General features: G+C 39.6%; 5 protein-coding genes and 1 pseudogene across 5 annotated transcripts; 2 read left to right on the forward strand and 4 right to left on the reverse strand.

The window, feature by feature from the left end:
- Positions 1 to 213: 213 nt before the first annotated feature.
- LOC131667972 (larval cuticle protein A3A-like) lies at positions 214 to 1,352 on the reverse strand (annotated as a pseudogene).
- Positions 1,353 to 6,215: 4,863 nt separating this feature from the next.
- Positions 6,216 to 7,166, forward strand: LOC131667973 (cuticle protein 21-like). The gene is made up of 2 exons (XM_058941759.1): positions 6,216 to 6,227; positions 6,399 to 7,166. Exons 1-2 carry the CDS (start codon positions 6,216 to 6,218, stop codon positions 7,164 to 7,166), a joined length of 780 nt encoding a protein of 259 aa, XP_058797742.1.
- Positions 7,167 to 8,810: 1,644 nt separating this feature from the next.
- Positions 8,811 to 10,058, reverse strand: LOC131667974 (cuticle protein 21-like). Its single transcript, XM_058941760.1, has 3 exons — positions 10,047 to 10,058; positions 9,499 to 9,650; positions 8,811 to 9,423 (listed from the first exon to the last, which is right to left on the reverse strand). The coding sequence occupies exons 1-3, from the start codon at positions 10,056 to 10,058 to the stop codon at positions 8,811 to 8,813; spliced, it is 777 nt and encodes a 258-aa protein (XP_058797743.1).
- Positions 10,059 to 12,224: 2,166 nt separating this feature from the next.
- LOC131667975 (larval cuticle protein A2B-like) lies at positions 12,225 to 13,485 on the reverse strand. Its single transcript, XM_058941761.1, has 3 exons — positions 13,474 to 13,485; positions 12,726 to 12,904; positions 12,225 to 12,642 (listed from the first exon to the last, which is right to left on the reverse strand). Exons 1-3 carry the CDS (start codon positions 13,483 to 13,485, stop codon positions 12,225 to 12,227), a joined length of 609 nt encoding a protein of 202 aa, XP_058797744.1.
- A 4,089-nt stretch (positions 13,486 to 17,574) lies between these two features.
- On the forward strand, positions 17,575 to 19,471 carry LOC131668033 (cuticle protein 18.6-like). The gene is made up of 3 exons (XM_058941849.1): positions 17,575 to 17,627; positions 17,859 to 18,309; positions 18,828 to 19,471. Exons 1-3 carry the CDS (start codon positions 17,616 to 17,618, stop codon positions 19,034 to 19,036), a joined length of 672 nt encoding a protein of 223 aa, XP_058797832.1. The 5' UTR covers positions 17,575 to 17,615; the 3' UTR covers positions 19,037 to 19,471.
- A 2,212-nt stretch (positions 19,472 to 21,683) lies between these two features.
- Positions 21,684 to 22,960, reverse strand: LOC131667976 (cuticle protein-like). The gene is made up of 3 exons (XM_058941762.1): positions 22,949 to 22,960; positions 22,516 to 22,830; positions 21,684 to 22,421 (listed from the first exon to the last, which is right to left on the reverse strand). The coding sequence occupies exons 1-3, from the start codon at positions 22,958 to 22,960 to the stop codon at positions 21,684 to 21,686; spliced, it is 1,065 nt and encodes a 354-aa protein (XP_058797745.1).
- Positions 22,961 to 23,503: the final 543 nt, after the last annotated feature.

The raw sequence follows: 23,503 nt of genomic DNA on the forward strand, positions 1-23,503 counted from the left end.
CAAGATGAAACTTGAAATTTTGAAAGATATACATTTTATTTTGATGAAAAATAAAGTTTTGATGCTCATTCAATATTGATTACATTACGAGTATAAAAAATAAATGGCAAATATATCGATAATCTCTCACGTAGTCGTCATTCATACACATATTTTTTTATAATTTCATTCGTCAAAAGTTGTCGTAAATGAAAATGAATCCCCGACCTACGTTTAGTGATAGGAAGTGTAAGCGAGGGATGCGTGTTGCGACAGGTAGGCGTGAGGCGCAGCGACAGTCTTGTAAGCGAGAGCCGGGGCAGTGTGGTACGCTACAGCGGGGGTTTGGTGGACGGTAACAGGTGCAATGTGAGCGACGTGAGCGATGTTATGAGTGGGCTCTTTGTGCACGACGGCATTGAAACCATTGTGAGGGTCAGCAGTGTATTTGACAGTGCGCTTGGTGCCGTCAGGGTCGACGAGGGAGTAGCTGCCGTGGACAACATCACCATCACGTTCTTCATGCTGGCTCTTCACGTCGCCAGTGTGAGAATCATGCACTATGACATAAAAAAATAATTTGTCCAGAAGAGTCGGATAAAAAAAATTCAGCGTAATTTTTAATTTGTACCATCATAGGCAAAAGAATATTGGGGGTGTGGGTCGTACTCGGCGTCTACCAACTTGGTGTGCACGGTCAAAGGTGCATGGTAAGCTGCTGGCAAGAGACCAGCATTCACTGCTGTGGTTACCATGGCCGAAAGGATGATGAACTATTTAAATAAAGTGTCGTTAATTTGAAACGTGCGAATAGCAAAAGCGCTCTCCAATATTTTAGTTTCTATGTGCTCAAGCAACGGAAACAGAAATGTGAAATTTTTTTTAAGTGACCTAATTTTAACGAATATAAAAGTTGACACCTGTTTCGAGAAACAACATTTTTGAAATAAGTAACTGGTACAGTATAACTGGTTCTTTCTCAAAGTCGTTACCGAAATTTCTTTATTTTCGAGTCACATAATCGAAATCCTATTTTTTGAATTTAATAATACATTTGGTATATATATAACATTATCAAAACGAAAAGAAAATTAATGTATGTACATTACTATAATATGATTAAAATGAATGAATGATCACTAGAAGTCACTAATAACAATAAAAACTAATGATAATCTAGTTATCAATATTTAACTGAATTTTGAAAAGAAATCTAGCCTATTGTCTAAAAAATAAACCAAAAACATACAAAATAGTGAACGTCTTTGATTGATGCTATTTGCTCACTCATTATCACCAGGATAGCACTACGTAACATTACACGGAACTGATGCACTGAATAATTCGTCTAGGACACTCACCTTAAAAGTCATGTTCGTGCCGAGAGAAGCTTTAGTGTCCGAATGGAGACTGATGTTGTGGCCCGGGAAACTTAGAGCTTATATAGTGGGCATGCGAGGCGCCGAAATAACATTGTTTCGCAAGCTTTTGGAAGCCTGGAACGAGAGAAGCAGGAAAAGCCTACCTGTCTGCCTGTTTGTCTGCCTTCTTCTTCGTTTATTCACGGGATGCCGTGTAGGCACAGAGACCGGTCCACAATTGCTCGATACAATCGTCGCTTGCTCGCGCACACGATTGGGTAAGCACGGACGCGCTTTATGCGTGTACAGCTTCATCATCCTTGTCATATGCTTGCGATGCCAATCATTTGCACATTCATCATCGTCGAATCGAACGCGCCCGTGAGCAATTTTCATTGCAGCACGCGCTGTCGCACAATCGTCGATTACGCGTGGCTTGCTTTCATTCGGACCACAGAAAAACGTTTGTTTTCCTCAAGGATGCCAGCGGTTCATTATTTTTTTTTCTTAGTTTCGTCGTTGCCGCGATAGTAGTAATAACAGTGCCTCGTCTGCGTAGTTTCAGTTATGGTTCACAAAGATCGAAAGATTTATTATTTTAAAATAAACTGCGGTATTTCCGATCTCCAATGTTACAGAAGTTGAGCATTTTAGAAAGTGACACGGTTCTCTGTTTTTCGTCTCAACAATCACATTACTTGTAGAATAACTTTTCATACAAGATAAAATAAATTTATCCACTTCGGAAGATTCAAAAATATATTTCAGGCTTCGATTTTATGCGATGATTAATTTGAGCAATAATTATAGTACCGACAATTACGGTTGTTTATTTCATTGACATCAATATAAATAAAGGACCAAGCAGAGAGTTATAACAATTAATTTCTCATAAGGCGCTGAAATATTGAAGTATGTGTAAGTGCAGAAAGTAGCTATACATCTCGATCGAGCCTTCTTTACGCAACTGTTGACCCTGCCAAAGTATCGCGTAAATTATGAACTGAGCGCATAATAATTCATATCACAAATGATTAAGAGAAATTTCTTTCCATTATAAATTATCATAAGAGAATCATATGTAACCGAACGGTAGACACGATTCGCGTGATTTACATGTCGGTCTAATCGCAGGCATGACTACTTGCTAATCGCTTAGATTAGCATTAGCAGTAGTACGTGCTCGTTTCGATCAGCCGCTGCGGGTTTTGCAATTCTGTTAGACTCGTAATTCACATGAATATCGCACGCATGTTGGAGAAGACAATTGCTTGTTTTTTAACCTTTCCGTCAATCATTTTAACTGCGTTCGAGATTATTGCTAAAGGTCAGCTATAAAATAAAATATATCGACCGAATTCATTAAAGCGAAAGTTTATGAGAAAATATCAGTTACCCCATGTTAATCGATGCGAATGCACAATCAAACAAAGAACAATATTTAATTGTCTTGAAAATGATAAGGCAGAGCTGCGTTCGGTGATTGATTTAGTAAGGCATGGTTACGAAAATCCGTGCTACCGTACCCGCGCGCGCGACATACATATGTATTACACGCATTTTCTCAGTAGAGATTTGGCGGGGCGACGCTTGGTTTTGCTCATTTATCTTTTTCGCCATTCGCGTCAAATGTATTCACCAACCATCAATCTGTGTCCCTTATTAAATTGTAGTTTTGTGCAGTATAAGGAACTGTTGTTACGTTGATTGATGATTATCACCTCGCGAAGGTCCTTTGTTCGCTTGTTAGATAAAATTCAATTTGGAGCAACGTAGTTTTCGTTCGGAATAATCGACGTCTAGTTGGGTTATAATTTTTTTCTTTCTTGGTAATTTGAATTTGTTAATTTTAGTATCAAGGCACAGCTTCTGTCAGAAAAAACAACCTGATGATTGATATCTCACTAAAGGAATGTAACTGCCGCGGCATTGTACAAACGTTTCATAATGAAGTTTGTCTTGATACCACTCGTTCTTTATGGTTGATCAATACGTTTGGCTTGACACGTCATACACGTGCCATTCTATAATATATCGCTCCATCTACAACACCGTTGTGGGGCAGTGAACTGGTAAAAATTTGAAAAAAGTTATCAATTATGCAAATGCCGAAACAAAGAGAAGAGAGAGCAAAAAATCGTATTCTTTATGACCGATAATGTTCTGAGATATTAGCAATTCACAGCTGAGCTGGACGAACGAAAATCGACATTAATCGGTAATTTTAGTGTTGCACATCTGCCCGTGCGGTTCTCATTAGGAAAGCATACGGCGTAGCCGAAGGTCGCGCGCGATTACGCGTGCACGCATTGTATCTCACTGAACTTTCGTCAGTTGTGCGTTGCCGAGCGCCGAGCATATAACGGTCTTGCGCAACGGCCGAGATCCGTCGATATGGCTTGTAGACTCGCGCGTGCACACGCATACGCGTAGGCTCGCGGTCCCATCTGACATTGGAGCAAAAACTGCCGGTTATTTGAAGATTTCGCAGTGTGCAAAGCACCTGTGTCGAACGCTTTTGCAGTAAGTGGATTTCTAGGTCGCTGCTACGAGATGAACGCTAACAATTGCTTGACAAGAATAACAAGCACTGTTTTATTTTTTGCTGAAGATAGAAGCTGTCGTCTGTATAAAGAACAATTAAGGCATTACCAGTGAACCGTTACCTCGTGAATTACGATACTTCTAGATATTCAGTATTATATTTAAATAACGAATTTTTTAAATATATAACGTATTTCTTCAATACATTATAAATTGTATCGATTTATCAAATTGTGTTGCTATAGGGTACACGACAATATTGTTATTTATTAATCGAAAAGCATTAAATGATTTAGGATAACGCTGTGTAATTGTCTGCGGAATCACAATTGAATAAACCATTCAATAAGTACAATTTTTTAACCCTTAACTTTTTATCTTTATAAACTAAGACTCTCAACGGAGATATTTGAATGTGAGTTTTCTATGGAAATTTAAGAAATTGAATATTTTTATTATTGAGAAGTATAATAATCGAATTATATTCATTTTATCGGAAAGTGAAATGTGAATTTTTTTGAACCGTTAAAAATAAAAGCAAGTTCACGACTAAAACGATTTTACGTTTACATACAATTTTATATTTACGTAGTCTCACCCCACCGACCATCCGTTGCATGTATCCTCTTGGTGAGAGAAACTTGGGCAACTCATGCTAACTCCCATTAAAATGTCGAGGCGCGCGAGCTACGTACGTATGAGTCTGCATACCAATGTGTAAACCGAAATTGAATTGTCCACGTTGAATTGCACATACGGGATTTTCCACATCTTTAAGATATTCTTTTTCCTTTTTTTTGATGATTGACTTTTTCATAATTATTCATCATAACATCAAAAAAACGCAAATACCAATTTTTTAAAATATGTCAAAGATCCAACTAAAATTCACATATGCTTCTACGATGCAAGGTACTAAAATATGTCTTTGAAATGTAAAAAACTATTTTGAATATTATAATTTTAAATATTCCAAATTGTCATAAATACAGTTTTTCTCCAATTAAAAAAAATTTTTTCAACAACAAAGCCTTCTCATTATTTTATATCTCTATAGATATAGAGATATAAAAACAAATTTATCTGCGGAATAAAGAAGAAGATAACGGAAAGTTAATACGGTTTGAACAAAAAAAAGGTTCACAAAGATTAAAATATTCAATTAAAAAATTGAACACATGGTTTTTTTATCTATTTTGACCATAGAATTTTTATTTCAAGACACATAAACTCAATCACTTTAAAAATTAAGATCGTACATCCTTCAAAATGTTATGAGAGTGTACATTTTTAAATTTGAACATTTTAATAAAATGGAACCGAATTCATGCATAATATTCCACTCTGCTAATGATAAGCTGATGTTCTGGTAATGTTAAACATAAAATTTTGTTAGCGAAATCGATTTAGAATCTGATCACTTTTTACGACGATGTTAGTACGACAAATAAAGAATACACTCGGTGACGCGCATTGACTCGGAGCCAAATTTACATGCTACGTTTAGTGTACGCACCACAGAATTGCAGTCACGTTTCGATTATAAGGTGGATAAGGATCCTTGTCAGCTATACTAATAGTAGTAATTATCTCCAGTAATTACTTTCTCTTGTTATGAAGCATTAGAGCTTATCATAGAAGATTTTTGTTCGAAATTAACTTATCAATAACTTACATGAAAAATGTCGAGTTTTTATGTGCTACGTTACGCTAAAAAATTATTGCGATTTTTCATTGTTTTAAGCTTTGTTCTCGTTGCTAAAATTGGAATTTTTAAATTTTACATAAATTGAATTGAGACTACGCATTGCCTTTTATGTTATATCTCACTGTAATTTTGTCTCGTGTTATTACATCTTACAAATATAGGTTGGAACCTTAATATGCAACACGGAAATTATCTAGTCATATAATATCTTGGAAGTAGAAATAAAAAAAATGACGTAGCCATAAGTGATTATGGTACAGCATGATTCGTAGTCGTGCTAAGGCATTAGAAATGCAAGAGGCGGCACTTTCGTCGACTCCACATACGGTGCCAAGTAGCGCAATAGCGAAAATCGGCCGGGCAACTTGACCTTCTTAAGGTGAGAGTCTGTGGAGCGATTTCTGATCGCAAACTGTCTACCCTTGCATAGGCGCGCAACGCATCATCGATGCGACGACAGTGACGACGACACTGAAGGCGGAGGAGGAGTCACCCATTGTGACATCCTCGCATGATAAAAGCCCAGTAGCGAGTGTTCGGTGTCATCAGTCAGCTCACAGCAGCTCAAGCAACAGTCAAGTGCCTCAGTAGCTCTTTCGAGTCGATCCACAAACGTTATCGCAATGGCTTGCCAGGTACTCGGATAGTTTTTCTCTGATTGACACCGTGCTAACGACTTTTTATTTGCATGTGAATCCAGTGTTTTTTTTTAAATTCTTCTTTTGTAATATTCGACCAAATGGCAGTTCTAGATGGAAGAATCTTTTGCGAGGGCTTGATCTTTATCGTCTATATTGTCTTTTTAGTCTTTGGTTCTCCTCTGCCTCGCCGCTGGCTTCAGCGCCATCCAAGCAGGAGTAATAGCACCAGCTCCCGTAGCAGCGGTCGCGCCGGTGGCTCCCGTTTTGGCCAGAGTTGAAAACGATGCGGTGCCCCAGTACAGCTTCGCCTACGACGTGCAGGACGCACTTACCGGCGACTCCAAGGCCCAGTTCGAGACTCGCAACGGCGACATCGTTCAGGGTAGCTACTCTCTGATTGAAGCCGACGGCACCCGTCGTATCGTCGACTACACGGCCGACCCCATTAACGGTTTCAACGCCGTGGTCCAGCGCGAGCCCGCTGTCGCTGCTGCTGTGGCCCCAGTCGTCGCTAAAACCGTCGTCGAGGCTGCGCCAGCCGTGGTCGAAGCCGCGCCTGCCGTGGTTACCGCTGCTGCACCTCTCGTCGCCAAAGCCGCTGCCCTTGCTCCGGCCTCAGTCGTTACCAGAACCGTGGCTGCCGCGCCAGCCCCAGTCGTTACCAGAACCGTGGCCGCAGCACCAGCCCCAGTTTTCGCCAGGACTGTCGCTGCCGCACCTTTGGCACCAAGACCCGTTTACGGCGCTCCAGTGTTGGCTAGGACTGCTGTCGCCTCCGCGCCTGTTGCTACTGCTGCTGCCGCTGCTCCAGTCTTCTCTAGGACTGCCGTTTCTGCGCCTGTTGCTGCAATCGCTGCTCCTGCCTACCAAACCTACACCTTACCCCGAGCAGTTGCCACGAGACTCGGAGTCCCTGTTCAGTATATTTTATAAATTCTTGAATCAGATCTTTTCCTTTGTTATGATTCGCTTTGACAACGAATCCAATTGTACTGAAAATGGTTTCTCGTTTACTGAGATGACTCTAACGTTTAAGACACTGATTTCATTGACACATTGTAAATAGACTGGCAAGAGTTTTTGTTAATAAAATGAATTAAAATTTTTAATAATAATACTTTCTCGTGTTTACATTTTGGCCAAAGTACCTACATCATTTCCATTGAAATATAATTCTTCAAAGGTGTTACTATTCAATTGATATATTGTAATAAATTTGACGGATAAGTATTCAAATATATATAATAATATAGCCAATTTTTAATCGACCCGGTTCGAGAATAATAACATTGATCTTATTGGTTTAATTGATTCATTGAGATCACTATAGGGATTTTTATTCATATAACATTGATATCAGTCCAAATAGCAATAATTGATTGATAACTAATTAAAGCTCAAAGAAGACCAGCAGATTGAAGACTTAAATTTATGTAATATAATTGATCTTAAAACTTTACAAATGCCATTGATTGATAAATTGCATTTTTAAGTCAACAGTTAATACAGTAACATTACTCTTAAAAGCTTAAAATCAATCTAAGCACCTGTAACTAATAATAAATTTTTAGCGGTATGATGCACATTTTACATTAAAAATATCGATTCAGATTGGAATTTCTTTTATACATATAGAAATAAATGGAAAAAAACAAATAAAAATAGCAGTATTAATCAATCTGTATATTTAAATCAGCCAATTCAGCAAATCTTTCACCTAAGAAAGACAAAATTTAGTCCAATTACGTGGTTTATATTGGAGTATTTGTGCGATATTCGGATTGATTTTTCATTCGAATCACGTTTCGGACTTGACAGTCGAAGAGGAGCGTTTGCTTAATGTAACTGAGTTCGAGGTTACAACGTATTATGTCACTTCAAAAGTATGTGGACCGTAGAAATACTTAGAATTATCGAGAAACTGTCTTCGAAAGCGACTATTTTCATATTTAAAATATGTTACATGACTGTATACTAGAGCTGCGTATAATAGAGCTGGGAAGAAAGTTTTAACGAACTTCTAAAAAGCTTACTCTGCATGACTCAGAAAACACATTGTAATGTTTTTACTCTTATTTTTCATGAAAAAATAAGTTAGTGCATGTTGATTAAATCCTATAAATACTTATTTTCTATGTTATCGTATCGAACAGCGCCATATTTATTTATTTATTATTTATTTAGTGAATTGTCGTATAATGTTTAAATAAAAGTAAATTAATTATATTTATAATGATAATGGCCTTTTGTACAAGAAACGACTTAAGTTTTCTTTGGTCGTATTTTTGGTGTTAATAAATAAAATGTAAATGTGAAAAATTTTTTATAAAAATTTGTAACGTTGATGTAGGATTTGTTTTTGAAAAAATAATGATTATATATATTGAAGAGGCTTACATTTATTATCACTTTGGTTAACAAAAAATATGGTTACTACTATCACTAAAAGAAATGTCATCTTGGGAAACGATATATAACAAGTACTCTTACAATGTACATAACGTAGACGAGATGTCGAGTGCAAAACACTTCGAGTAAAGCATCTAGTAGTATTAAAGCGAAAATCTAAATATCGACTCAGGCGACTGTAGCTGTGTAAGCGAGTCCAGACACGGGCGCGTCGTAGGCTACGGGCGAGGTGTACGTAGCAGTGAACGCCGAAGGGTAGGTGAAGGTGACGCGAGCTGATGGTGTAGCCACGACCCTTTGCTCCACGAGATTGGTCGTGACGGCGGCAGGCAGAGCCAGAGGTGCAGCCACCGCTCTGACGGGCACCTGTCCGACTTGGCTTCTGATCTGCTGGGCTTGCAGCCTGGCGCTTCTAGCCTGCTGTCCAGCAGCTCGGAGTTGTTCGGTTTGCTCTTGCTGATTTCGTTGCGTCTGAACCACACGGGCATCGATCACCTCAACTTCAGAGTCGGGTCCTGAAGTAGGCACTTGCGGTACGACGGGTGACACGGCGGCAGGCGCGACCGGAGCGACACCCACGGGCTCGACAACTGCAGTGACGCCAGAGACGGCTGGTTCTCTGCGAACTACCGCGTTAAAACCATTGACGGGATCGGCAGTGTACTCGACCACTCTCCTGGTACCGTCGGGCTCGATTAACGAGTAGCTACCCTGGACGACGTCGCCCTCGCGAGTTTCGTACTGAGCCTTGGAGTCTCCGGTGATCGAGTCTTGTACATCGCTGTGGAATCGGGGCAAGAGATGTTTTAAAATGTCGGCCGAGCGCATGATATCAAATTAAGGTATGAAGGCTTACTATGCAAAGCTGTAGCGAGGTTGTGTATCTAATTCTTCAAGTTTCGCGGCAACAGGAACAGCGACGCGAGCTGCCACAGGAGTAACCAACGGTTGATTCACTTGAACTACTGCTCCTTTAGCAAGAGTTGCTACTGCCAGAAGGATAATGCACTGTCCGAAAAAAAATTCTCCATCGATTAGATTATTATTTGAAAAATTATTTTACGGTAAATGTTTGAAGTGATCAATATAGTATCAGATATTAAATGAAAGTTTGTCGTTAAAGTTTAACTATCAATAATAATTAGATGTTACAATTTTTGAAGTTTCATTAAAGTCTGGAAATATATTCCTCTGATTTAATCGAAATCAATATCATAAGAATTGGTAATTATTCTTAGACGAGCTTTTAAAAAACAATAAAACGAAGATACTTGAAAAATTATGAGAATATTCATATCTAGATGATATCTAGATTGATTTGGTAGCCAATACCTAGAAGGTAAGAACTGCAAAATAGAAAGTAAGAGAAGCAGTAAATCAGCCAGTCGATATTTGCCAACCTACCTTGCAAGCCATGTTTGTTGGTGAGAGGATCACTGGAGAACTGATGACTCGGGGTAAGATCCTAGCTTCTTTTATACTCGAAATGTGTCTTCGACGCGGTCGCATACACTCAATCCCGAGCATACAAAATCTAGTTGTTGCGCACATACACAGGACATGCGCACAAACGCACGAAGCGATCGCATACAATCGGTGTATGGTTGTGGGGAGCGCCGCTTGATTTCGGGGGCAACCTCCGCTTCAATAGAACTGTAATGTATTGTGCAGGATGCCAATTGCGCGTCGGCGACCCTGACGTATCGCCCGCATGTGAACCCGTAGCTTCGCTATAACACTACCAACGTCGCCTGATACGCGACTCGAAAACCGATATCGATATTGTGATATGTCGCCAGTTGCCGATTACACGTAGGGTGCAATGTGTCAGCCTGTGTGACAGTTTAAAGGATTACTTGTGCTGCTTAAGTAATTTTTCGCAAAGATTTTGTAGGCGCCGTACTTTAAGTATATCATTCAACCAGTGAGAAGATTGATCTGATTATTATCGATTTGTGGAGATCGAATGAGTAGTTATTTGTAAGAAGTAGTTCATGATTATGTTACGCGAATTTCGAATTGACCTATTTATGCTTGTTGGCTAAAAATATTTATTACTGAATGTCATAAATTTTTTCTTAAAATATTGTTATAATTTTTATGTGAACTCTTATAGTTTACTCATTAACGTACACACATCCTGTTTATATAAGTGAAAGTTTAAAAATTATTTGTTAAATCCATAACTATTATTTATTTATTCAACATATTCAAATTTGATAATAACATAACGTTATTAGCTTTAATCTCTACATTTGGTAACATACATGGAGGTATATTCTGAGTCCGTTACATCGCAGGTAGTGTGCTCGAAATATTGATGGGATATCAGGTAGAATATTCCGTATTACAAATAGGATAGTTTTTTTCATTATTTCGAGCAGAATTTTGATTAAAAGAAAAAAATATTGAAATGTTTTTTTTAATCGTGTAAGATATCTTAATTTGGTGATTAATTTTGAAAGATATTCTGATAAGTAAATATTTTCATGATACTTTATGATTATTAATGAAAGCGCGGGGTACACATTTTGCAAAAGAGGTTTTGGTATTTGTTAAATCATTACTATTTGAAAATTTTATAATTAATTTGATCTGCTAAGATAATAAACTCTAATACAATAAAAGCAATGAAAATCATACAATCAGCACTAAAAATCTATTGAAATCTTCCTGAACAATTAGCAAATTAAATCTAAAGCTAGAACTATATAATCATTTACATCTATCAAAACAAGATTATAGCGAGTGAAAGTGATAATAGGCGTTACATCCAAGAGTGTGATTGCAATTAATGACATCGGCATATTGGTAATTCAATGTCATGATTCAAGCCGCGTTGGCTTGCCCAATACATGGACGAAAATGCCCTGCACGATTTTTCGTTAGACTACGTGACACTGTGTGGTAACTTTTGGCAGCGATGTACTCGAGCAGTTATTTAAGAGGCGGCATGCTCGACAACTTACCATTTCTTTGTTTGAATTCATAGCATAAAGACGGTAAATGTCAAATAGGTTGCTTGAAAGTACATAAAAATTATATTTTTTCTGAAGACAAATGTGTAGTTGTACAAGACGTCATCGATCCGCGAAAAAGGAATTACGTTCGATATTTTTGTCACGCAGAAGTGAAAGTTCGATGGATTGCAATTCGTTAACCGCATTTCATTTTGGAGAAGTAGAAGATGCCATGAGCTTTTGCGATATTGAAATACTATTATAGTATGAGTCATTTGTTTATGAAAGCATATTTCGGGATTATGCGATAAAATATTATCATCTTTTTATCATTGAAATATGCAATATCAAATGTTTGAACATGGGCTTAGGATGTAAAGAAAGAAACCAATTGGGAATTTTATATAAAAATTTTAATAATCAAGTAAAAAAGATTACAATTGTCATGGTAGATGAACCGCAATGATCACTGCCATTACCCACAAATCCATACCTACTCTAGGCGCATTACTATACACAATACGTATTATATATTATACACATCTCGCATTTGACTAGGGGACTAGGCCTAAAAATTAAAGAGCTCTGATGCTATTACGGTAATTAGTGCTTAAGTCCTCAGTCAGTGAAAGTGATGCGCAGGCAGGAGATGTGAGTACTTGATGGCTGGTGGCAGTAGAGACGGCGCGCCGACCGGCGCAACCGCAGCTGCTACCGGCGCGAACGGAGTGTGCACCGGGGCAAACGGAGCGCGTATTGGAGCTACTGGTGAAAACGGGGCATGCACTGGAGCCACTGGGGCTGCCACTGGTGCCACTGGAGCCGCTATCGGCGCAACCGGTGCTGCCACTGGAACAGCAGCGGCCACGGCGGGTTCCCTGTGTACGACTGCGTTGAAACCATTGATGGGATCCGCAGTGTACTCGACTATTCTCCTGGTGCCATCGGCTTCGATGAGCGAGTAGCTACCCTGGACAACGTCGCCGTCGCGAGTCTCGTACTGCGCCTTGGAGTCGCCAGTCAACGAGTCCTGTACGTCACTGTTATAACAAAAGATTATTATTGAATGGTTTAGTTCAATTTTAGCCAGTTTAATGCACAAGCTATTATTGATAAGACTTACTAAGCGTAAGTGTACTGTGGATGTGAATTGTACTCTTCCAGTTTAGCCAAAATTGGTGCAGGTCCAAATGCTACAGGAGCTGGCGCAACTGCAGCTACAGGAGCTGGTCCGAAAGCCACCGGTGCCGGTATTACGCTGGCTTGGCTGATCCCCAGGGTGATGGCGAGAACGAAAGTGATCTGCAAATTGTACAAGGTCGATTAAGTGAATTGAGATAATCGAATACATAAAAATCCAATTGATGAACGAGAGTAAACTGAATAACAGTGTGCAATTTCATTGTTGTCTCTAAGCGCGATTATGAGGTGCGTTGTATAATTACCGACTATCGACGTACAGATTTCTCGATATAATCAGGTATTTTCTTTAGTGACTTTAAATTAATTGTCTAGCAACTAGAAGTATATGAACTGAATAGCGCTCTTTACAAGGGCTATTTCGTGTTCGGTAACCCTTTTACTTTATCGTTTGATACTTTGCGGATCGACGAGTTACCCGATCAAAAGGAAATTTCAAATAAGAGCTTCGTGATTGAATGCGAGCTTTTAATGTATTTGGATTTACTATCTGTCACTATGCTGATCGAGCGTGAAGATTTGACAAATACAAATTGCAGACACTATCGATTATTACATATCGATCACATTCCCATTCAAAGGAGTCTGGTGCTCGGTTACACTTTAATTTCGACCAAACTCAAATGTTTCACTGAGAAATGCACTTGTACAAATTTCACTAGAAAAATCACCTTGGCGGCCATTTCTGTCTGATGGGTGATGTCGGTGGAGGATGATTAGCTGCTCGAGGAGGTGCCTTAAGCGAGACTGATGCTTGAATGTCACTGTGGCAAAGTATTTATACGAATAGGAAGGCTCGTCGCCGAGCTCCATCACTCCTGGAGCATGTACGTGGATCGGGTAGCGAAGTAACGTCCAAACGCGGGGAAAGTTTCGCCCGCGCGCGCGCGCTTCCTCTTCTTCGGTAATCTTGGCCGATGAAAGTCACTACAAGCAGCTCGCGTGTCTTTCGTTGGATTCTTTTGGACAATTGCTCAAAAGTACGTGTCGACGCGAGTGTGGAAATACTTTTGCAAAATCATTCATTTTTTTTGGAATGTTGCAACTCTTTCGAGAATCGAGACTAGTTTATCATTCAGGCAAAGTAAACAATTTACGAATCACGTTCCCAATGCTTGCATTCGTTCAATTTGTTCAATATGTACGATCTCAATTTCGAAAGGGTAGCCAGAGAAATTTCAATGCCGTCGAGCGCAAATAGTAATGCGATTTCTATCAAGAAAATTATGAAAGATCCAAGAAATGAAATTATATCACCGCTCTCGATCGCTAATTTTTTGACCGAGATCCCTTCCGTGATAAGACCAATCTAAAACAAACGTTACGCTGTTACACTATAGTTGGCTGCATCGTGGGTCTGAAATGGCCCATATTTCGTGGGCTTGGCAATATTTTTTCCCAACTAACCGTCGTGTGCTTTCACCGTTACGTAAGCTCTCGACTATCGTGTAAGTGTTGCGCTTCCGTCATGTGGCCGCGCGGAAAACTGCCATGGAATACAAAAGCGCTGAGTCCACTTCGTTCTATTGAACTTTTTTGCGTCTCTCGCCACTACCTGTTGCTGCGCCCCGATGTGCGCGCTTTTCACGACCGGGATTTATGAAAGTTCGCTTGCAAAAGCTAATGAGCTTTAATGTGGTGAAATGCCCGTTTCAATTGCAAAAAGGGAAAGTTTCTTTTTTTATTTGTGGAAGTGAATATGCTGAAGAATTTTACGCAACTAATCGTATGTATGCTTAGTAGACTTCAGTCGCAGTTTTTTAATAAATTCGTATCTTTCTAAGCATTGAAGTTTTGACATGGAAGATAATTCGTTATTGTGGATTGCATATCCTAGAATGAATACCTTGTCCGATCAGGTAAATAAAAATAATCCACATTTTTGCAAATTATTGTGAAGAATAATAAATACAATTAATCTACATTTTTACCTGATAGAGTTGTAGTTAAAGTGTTAAAAAAGAGGAGACGCGATCTTTGTGATAACGTGTAGATAATATTAAGAAGGCGCACGAGTATCGTTAATATTCATGATAGAGGACCACTTTCACGTTCTGTCTACGATTGCGCGACAATGAAAGTGCCTGGACTACCGGCGAAATCCTCTTTCTCACTTGTCACCTTGTATACGAATCAACAGTTTGGTACATACAGATCGATTGTTTTTCTACAATTTGTAGTGGATGTTTCGTGCAATTTGTCGAAAGTAGTTGCAACTGTTAGCATAAGAATCTCACACTCTGGACACTTCATTCATTATAAAAAAATAACTCTTCTACAAGTGCCTTTCAATAGCAAAGGCGTGTTAATAATGTCAACCACCTGTGGAAGGAGAAATGACCTACACTTCACGTAACCCTTAAAAAAGTAGGATTGCTTATATTTTCTTAAACTCCAAATAAATGTTTTGTAAAAGAGGCATCTATTTCTAATTTAGTGTTAATTATGCAGTTTTGAATGAAACTTTTTGCAAAAGAGTTTACAAAATCGTTGTATTTTGTTTCGGTAAGAGATCCAAACAAACCTCGAATAGTTATCTCATGGGTTCATCGTTCGCTGGAAATGCCCGACGGCATTATTGTTGTGCCGTTATAAATCCTATGATGATTCAGAGACGAGAGAAAGAAGATGCGCGAGAAATCAGCAAAGTAACCTTGACCGTGGCATGCATCTTCTACCTTCTCTTCTTCCTCGCTCGTGTGCTCGTGTTGCGCAATTGGAATTTCGCAGTTATGTGGCCGTTCACCTGTTTAGTGTGATGGAAGACGGTATTGTCATTTTTCTTCGTCGCAATGCTGCGGCAAACTGTTTATCATTGCAATGCTATTTTGGTGGTGTGTTACAATTGAACAGAATCACCTAATTGTAAAAAACGATACTAAAATTCGTTAGTACTGTTGAAATACATGTATATTACTTTTTATCCCATTAAGATTAGGACTAATTATGAGGCTTTTTACCTCAAATTATCATAAAATCGTCATCACATACATGTATATTATTTTTATGCCATTAAGCTTGAGACTAATTATGAGGCTTTTTACTTCAAATCATCATGAAAATTATCATAAAATTTATTATATATGGAAACTTGTATTTATATTAATAAGTTCCATTAAGATTTTCATCATTTTACTAATATCAGGAAAATCAATAAAAAATAAAATCTTATTAACATAAGAAAATAAAAGATCATTCATGAACAGTTGCGATATACTTATTGAATAAAAAGAAAGAATTTGGTAACTCGCTCTCCAAAAGCCGTACAAAAAACTTCGTCCAGTGACAATAAAGTTACCATTCAATGCAAAAAAACTCTTGATTGTCCAGTCTGAGCGACGATAAATCGCACCTTGTGTACAAGCAACGTATCTTGTATAAAAAGAAAACGAAAGAGAGAGAGAGAGAGGGAGAGAGAGACAAAGAAAAAAAAATTGCATCCCAATAACGCAGACCATTTCGCGACGTGGCATGTTGCGCTTTCGCTGTCGCTGTCGGGAATCGAAACACACAACACAGTCGCAAGATTATCGGGAGATTTCGTAATGTATCAGAGAGTTGTGTGGCCCTTGGTTAAAAGGTCCTATAAATCACCGGGAGCCATGGCAGCATACAATGCGCAGGTGGAAAGTCAATTCCGAAGTGTCCCTCCAGGCGCGCTGTAACAATCTGCCGTGTCTCTATTGGATTTTCATTTCTCGGTCCGCACCGCTCGCGACCGACGGTCTCTATTGATTAGCCGTCTAATTGAGTGGCCAAAATTTATCGTGCACTAATTATTTGCTAGCAATTTTTTAATTACTATGTATGACAACTTTCTTCCTTGGCTCGGACATTTTTTCGTTCGTTTCAGTGAGAGCGAGATGACATAATCAGAATTCGTCTCTGCCGTGGATAAGCTTGCGAGCCGAAAATGTCAAGTTTTTGATTCAACTTCTCGTCAATTAGTAATTCCATGACAAATCCAATTTCCATGCGAACTGACCAATGTAGCGCAAGATAACAATTTATTTATTCCTAGCAAAAGCAAATTCAAATTTCGAAAGCACTGAGTTCGCAGTTAAGCGCAATGAGCGACGCGGCCTTTCTGTGGGTTCGTAATTTTTATCAGCGCACATGTGGCCTGAAGCGTGGACCCGCGGGTGTGTGTAATGACGCGTGACCGTAAACGCGGAAGGCTCGCTTGTCTTCGGCAATCCGTTCTTCGACTGATATGCGCGCCAATTACCTTTTCGCTGTACGTAACGACTAATTGCTCGCCAATCAGAAGTAAGCTGCACATTTTTCCCCTTACCATCCTTCATGATTTAATCGCGGATCAAGACTTACAAGTGCTGGATCACCATTGATCATGAAACTTCTTTACTGGATGTGTATCAATTGCTTTTATTAAGCAATAGCAATAAACAGTGACTATCTCGCGGGTGCATTGAAATTTGAAGTTGATCGACTGAAAAAGATTCATCGCTGCTTATTGCTTGCTGCGGAAAACGTAGCAGAATACCGATTCGCTGGTAATATCGCGACAGGTTAATTCGCTTGATTGGCATTGCTGTGGAACGACGAATTCTCGCGAAAAGTGTCTCGAAACGTATTCAGCCCGTGGTTATCTTAGAGCGAATGCGCACGCGGATAAAAGTGTAGTGATCGATGCCAGGGGGCGTGTTACAGACAGAGGGGACTTAGGAGGGAGTTTCAAGTGGTGAGTGCACTGCTGAGGTATATAACTGCGCTTAGCCACTGTTTCCTTCAGATTAGAAGTGTCTCTTTTCTGCGAACGACCAGATATATATACGTGTGTCTGCCTGCAGCCATGGCAGCATTGGTACACTTGTGCTTTCTTTTACCGAGATTTCTGCTATCGATAAAAATACTACTTTTGAGTATTATTTCATTTTTTTTATTGTAACATCGTAAGAAAAAAATACTAATATGGACTAACTAAGATCGCTACTACAGTTCTATGCAACTGTTTAAACTTCCGTTAAACTCGTATAATTAAATCCATGGTTTCGACAGAAAATTGAAACTATTCTCGAATGTTGTTATTTTTTAGAAATGTTTGATTGTAACGATGCTATTTATATCTACTAATGGCCTGGCTATTGAGAAAGCCCCCATCGTACCGGTAGTCTATGGCAACACTGCCCACATTGATGGTATTCACCCTGTATTGGGAGGACGCCTGCCTAATCCAGATCACTACGATCCTCATCCGCAGTACAGTTATGTGTACGGGGTGCAAGACGCTGTGACCGGTGACGTGAAGCAGCAGCACGAACAGCGCGACGGTGACGTCGTTCGTGGTGGATACTCGTTCATCGAATCTGACGGCTCGCGACGTATCGTCGATTACGTAGCCGATCCCGTCACTGGATTCAACGCTGTTGTGCGCAAGGAGCCCGGAGCGGCTCCGCCCACTGGTCCTGTTGGACCTGCTGGACCACCAGCCAAAGCACCCCTTATACACGCACATAATGCTTTTGCTCCTGTCCTTCCTCTGGCTGGTAACACTTGCTTACTTTGAAGTAATAGTTAATTAGTCGTGTCTTTTTTTTGCATTGAAAAAATCCATTCCGTCTGTTGGAAAAATAATTGTGTCATACCGATTAACAGAGTAATAACTATAAAATACAAATAATTTTCTGAACAAACGCTTGTTTACTTTCTAGTTTTTAAAAGTGTAACATATTGCATAAGAGAATCAGTGAATTCCTCGACTTCCAACAAGAACAAAATATGTTCATGGCAAGGTCGTACTCCCTTTCTAGTGTAAACATTGTGTTAATTTATTTACATCAAAGAATGGCGACATCTTTTTAAATGTTTATTAAAAATGACTATTTTTTTTAACCAAAGTATTAATAATTTCTGAATAAAGATTTGCAATTTAATTTTTAATTAACAAGTTCACTGTCACATGATTCATAATGAATCATACTTTTTTTTGTATTTATCATTTACATATTTTGTAACACTTAAAAATGATCCAGTTCCTTTAAAATTGAAAATATATTTATTTCAGCCGCACACCATGGTGCAGTAAATTCTTTTGTCTCATACAATCGACCATTGAACGTTGGGCGTGTTGTCAACTATCATCATGCTGCTTATGACAATCTTCTGCCATACTACGATGTGCCTGCACCCGTAGTGGCTCCTATCAGACATCTTCCCATCGCTCGCAGCGGCTACGCTCTTGCACCCAATGCACCTTTCGGATACGCTTATTAACATTAAAAGTCAATCGAAAAATTGGTCATTGATGCGACTAACACTATTAGCTGAGAGTTATTGTAAGTATTGGATTTTTATTGGTATTTATGAAAAATGAGTGAAATAAATTTTTATAGATTGTTAAAAAGTTTTCTTTTCGAGAGAAATATCAAAATAACAAATAATCTCTTTCTCAAAACCAAAAAAAGAATCGACATAGATTAATCGATTGTATTGGCTACAATTCAAGGAAAAATGCTTGATGCATTATTTAACTGGCATAAATTAAATTATCTTAGAAGTATTACATTGCAAATGAAAAAAGGAAATCGTGCGTTGTTCTTATTAGAGCAAAGTCGTAACTGGTATTCAAATTATTTTTATAGCTCTGGGCTCTAAGAATATTCATGATTTAATATTTACAACAATATTATTTACATTATATGATACATGGTCTAATATAAAAGGTGCTATTGTATAAAAATGAAATAAATATTTTTGAAATAAAATGTTTGATTAATAATCATCTATTTATCTTGTTAAGAAATTGCATTGAAACAATAGTGTTAAATGAAGCAATATCTTATATACTATTGCACAATAATTATAATTATTATTGTCAAAAAGCATCTTTCAAACCACATTTGTTTATTATATACGTAAATCTTAAATTCACTGACATACCGACACGGATGGCTGTAGTCGAATGCAAACAGCGAACGATTTCATTCTTATTTTTATACCGTCCAAGATAAAAAGGACAGTAACACCACCAAAAATGTTGAAGGCCACGCCGAGCGATTGAACAAAATTTGCGTAATCGTAAATATCTCACCGAGACCTTCGTCAGTGAGCATGTGACCGGTTTTGATCTCGGAAGGACGAAATATTGATTCCAACGCAAGAAAAGGGTAGTGAATAATTTTTGAGGCTTAACAAAAATAGCCAGTCAAAATGATTATTATATAGTTTTATTTATTTTTCATTAATCTTAAAATATCTATAATAAAAAATTCTTATTCTAGCGAGAGAACAAAGAAACTGATTCTTCGGGATATCTATGATTTCTTTTTTAAATGCTTCGATATAAAGCGCTATGAAAGAACCCTTCAATGAATGTTTATTAAATTATAAACGTTATCATTTTGCAAAGTATTATTCATGATAGTGTCAAGTTTAATGCTAAGACTGAGATTGTTCCGTGTAAAACTACGGATTACTATAGCGAAGAGCAGGTATCCTGGCGGAGTGCGCTACATAACCAGATCCGAGATTAGGTCTTGCCGTAGTTGCCTGAGATACGTAGGGCTGAATTCGCGCAGTGTCAAGACTGACCTGTGTATGATATTGGTGACTCTGAATCGTGAAATGAGGCGTTGAACGGTACGTGTGCGAGAAAGCCGCATCTAAAGTTGCTATGGTTATTGTCACGAGTGCGCACGTTATTACGAAATGAATCAACAGTTCCCCGAATTGCTGCAAGGATAGATGTAGTATTTAAATTATTTATAAATTGTTCGATACTTACTAAAAAAATACTCGTCTTACTCGTGTTTCCTTCGCGCCAACCTTACGACTGATTCTAAAAATCAAATCAGTCATATCCATATAGGATAATTCTCACTTCTTGAGCGATTGCATATATATCTTCCTCTTACACCCCCCCCCCCCCCCTCCCCTCACCCTGGACCTGCCGTACAGCTAAAAATTTGGTACTCTGAGTCTCGTGAACAACGGAATCCTTTTTTTTGCGCAATCGTAAAAATATCATATACACAGACGAGATGGTTATCTGCCTGGATTTTGACTCTAGCCATGCGCGAGTTTCGACACTTCCCAATCGGTACATTGTATTTATGCCTGTGACCCCGACATTTATTATGCCAGCGTGTATTGTTTTTTCATTCTACCTAGTGAACGCGGGCTCTTTTTTTTCAGCGAAAGGTTTTTTTTTTCAATTATGCCACTTAGTTTTTTTTTCGCTCGCTTGAGGGGATATTAATCAAGAAGGTTGAACCGCGAACGGCTAAATAAGTACATTTCCTTTGCTGAAGGTCATTTTTCTTGGTTTCACAGACCAAAATGAAAGCAAGGTCGTATGCCCTTTACTTTCTGGTATTTCACATGTGATATAATCAATTGTGCCGAAAATCACTCGAATTCTTATCATTGTGATTGCATGATATCTACCTCGATTGGTTTATTTAACCTGAAGTTATTAAACTGAGAAACTGAATGAAATAATAAAATAAAGTATTTTGCTGTGGTTGATTTTAAAGTTTATTAACCAAAACAGCACGTCTATAGATCACAGTATCATTATAACATAAGCATTTTTCAACTCGCTCATCCTTGGTATTCAACAGGAGAAAACGGTTATAATAATAGTGATGAGCTAAATCGACCGAGTGAAAAAGAAATGTGCCGAGAATTTGATTACAAATGCAATAAATTATTAAAAGGATTTGTAAGTAACGACATTAGCGATCGACCGTCAAAAATGTTGATTTGTTGGCCCTGCAGCAAGGTGCCGATCAATCTCTTAGTGAGCTTTCCCAGGAGAATTCTTACTACGTATAATACGCGCAAGAGTTCAGATAGGTTTTCCCTCTGGTGGCTCAACTTGGAAATGTTCGTACGGTATCGCGGGCGAATTGTCGTCAATTTACCAGACCACGGGTGCGGTGGCATAGGCGGCGTGGGCGACGGCAGGAGCAGCGTAAGTCTGAGCAAATGGATAAGAGGCCGAGTAGGTGGCTACTGGCACGGAAGTATGCACAGATTTGACAACTGGAGCAGTCGAGTAGGTGACAGCAGGTGCGCCAGAGTAGCTGGTGACAGCAGGTGGGGCAGAGTAGCTTGTGACAGCAGGTGCGGTAGCGTAGCTGGTGACGGCGGGAGCAGCTGCGTACTTGGTGACTAGTGGGGCAGCCGAGTAGGTGGCGACGGCGGGGGCGGCGGGGTAGGTGGCTACGGCAGGAGCAGCAGCATACTTAGTGACGAACGGGGTAGCCGAGTAGGTGGCGATGGCAGGGGCAGCAGCATAGGTTGTCACGGCTGGAGAGGTAGAGTATTTAGCGACGAAGGGAGCAGCCGCGTAGGTTTGGGCGAAGGGGTAAGACGCGGAGTAGGCTACTGGCACGGAGGCATGGATGGACTTGACGACTGGGCCGGGAGCGGCGTAGGTAGCCACTGGGGTGTTGTACACGGTCTTGATCACCGGAGTGGAGGCTGCGTAGGTGGTGACCGCAGGTGCAGCAGCGACAACGGTCTTGACCTCCGGAGCAGCGTGAACGGTCTTAACTACTGGAGCGGCGGCGACGGTCTTGACGCTGGGGGCGACGGCGGCCGTGACTTCCACTTGGGCGGGTTCCTTGTGCACAACGGCGTTGAATCCGTTGACCTGTAGCCAAGAACAATTATTCATTTCCACAATGCAAATTATTATGGTTTCTCTCGTCAATACTCAAGCAGTCGTAGAGCGATTATTCAGTTACCGAATCAGCAGTGTAGTCAACGGTGCGCTTCGTTCCGTCAGAGTCGACCAGCGAATAGCTACCGCTAACGACATCGCCGTCACGGGTCTCGTGCTGAGCTTTCACGTCACCGGTGAGCGAGTCGTGGACGTCGTACGAGTAAGAGTACTGGGGATGAGGATCGTGCTCGGCATCGACGGTTTTCGTCACCACTGAGTTGGCTACGGGTGCAGCGTAGACTGGGGCTGCTGCGGCATAGGTTACATGTGTCTCAGGGACTAAGCCGGCATTGGCGCAAGCCACGAATGCGGCGAGGAGGACGAACTTGTAAATGAAAAGAAATCAATTATAAGTTTCAGCATATACGATTGGGAAAAAATGCATAATAAGCTGTCAATCTTTCAAGTTTATATAAATATCATAAATTATTAGAGTTATTATGCGCGAAACTTACGTTGAGGGCCATTTTTAAGCTGCTCATTAGATGAGTTGTTGGATGAAACTGATCTCGAGTTGGACAGCTCAGGATGCTTATATACTAGATCAGAGTTGCATCTGCGTAAACGATTTAGTCATTAGCCACGCCTTTCATCACACACGGAACCCCTCCCGCGTCATTTGTAAGCGAGTCGCCGTAGCCAGATGCTTAGTTATTCAAAAATGTCAAGCTGCCAAAATTCCATCAATTCCGCCGCTGTCCTTTGGTCGCCTCAGAAGATTAGATCAACCAGATATGTAATGGAACTCCAGGGACTCGTGTTCGTCTAGTGTTTCGATTACAAAATGGCAATGAGCGACCTTTAGCTTTCAAATGTGATTAATGAAATGCAAGGTTTCGTGTATAGAACGACTGTCACAGTAGTAATTAATTGTAGGGAAAATCAATTCCAACTGACTGGTTTATCCGATACTACTTATCGCACTTGTAAAATTTGATATTTGCCGATGATTTATTAATACCCTGAATAGGACATGATTCAGATTAAATAATAACTCCTCGTGCTTGCAA

Source organism: Phymastichus coffea, unplaced genomic scaffold (assembly GCF_024137745.1).
Source record: "Phymastichus coffea isolate CEN01 unplaced genomic scaffold, Cenicafe_Pcof_1.1 PCOF00072, whole genome shotgun sequence".
Lineage (NCBI taxonomy): Eukaryota > Metazoa > Arthropoda > Insecta > Hymenoptera > Eulophidae > Phymastichus > Phymastichus coffea.

Coding starts and splice junctions, on each gene's coding strand:
- LOC131667974 (XM_058941760.1), bottom strand. Junction 9,424..9,498: donor CCTCGCTACAGCTTTGCATA/GTAAGCCTTCAT, acceptor CCGATTCCACAG/CGATGTACAAGACTCGATCA.
- LOC131667975 (XM_058941761.1), bottom strand. Junction 12,643..12,725: donor CCACAGTACACTTACGCTTA/GTAAGTCTTATC, acceptor TTGTTATAACAG/TGACGTACAGGACTCGTTGA.
- LOC131668033 (XM_058941849.1), top strand. Junction 18,310..18,827: donor TCCTGTCCTTCCTCTGGCTG/GTAACACTTGCT, acceptor TATTTATTTCAG/CCGCACACCATGGTGCAGTA.
- LOC131667976 (XM_058941762.1), bottom strand. Junction 22,422..22,515: donor TTGACTACACTGCTGATTCG/GTAACTGAATAA, acceptor TCTTGGCTACAG/GTCAACGGATTCAACGCCGT.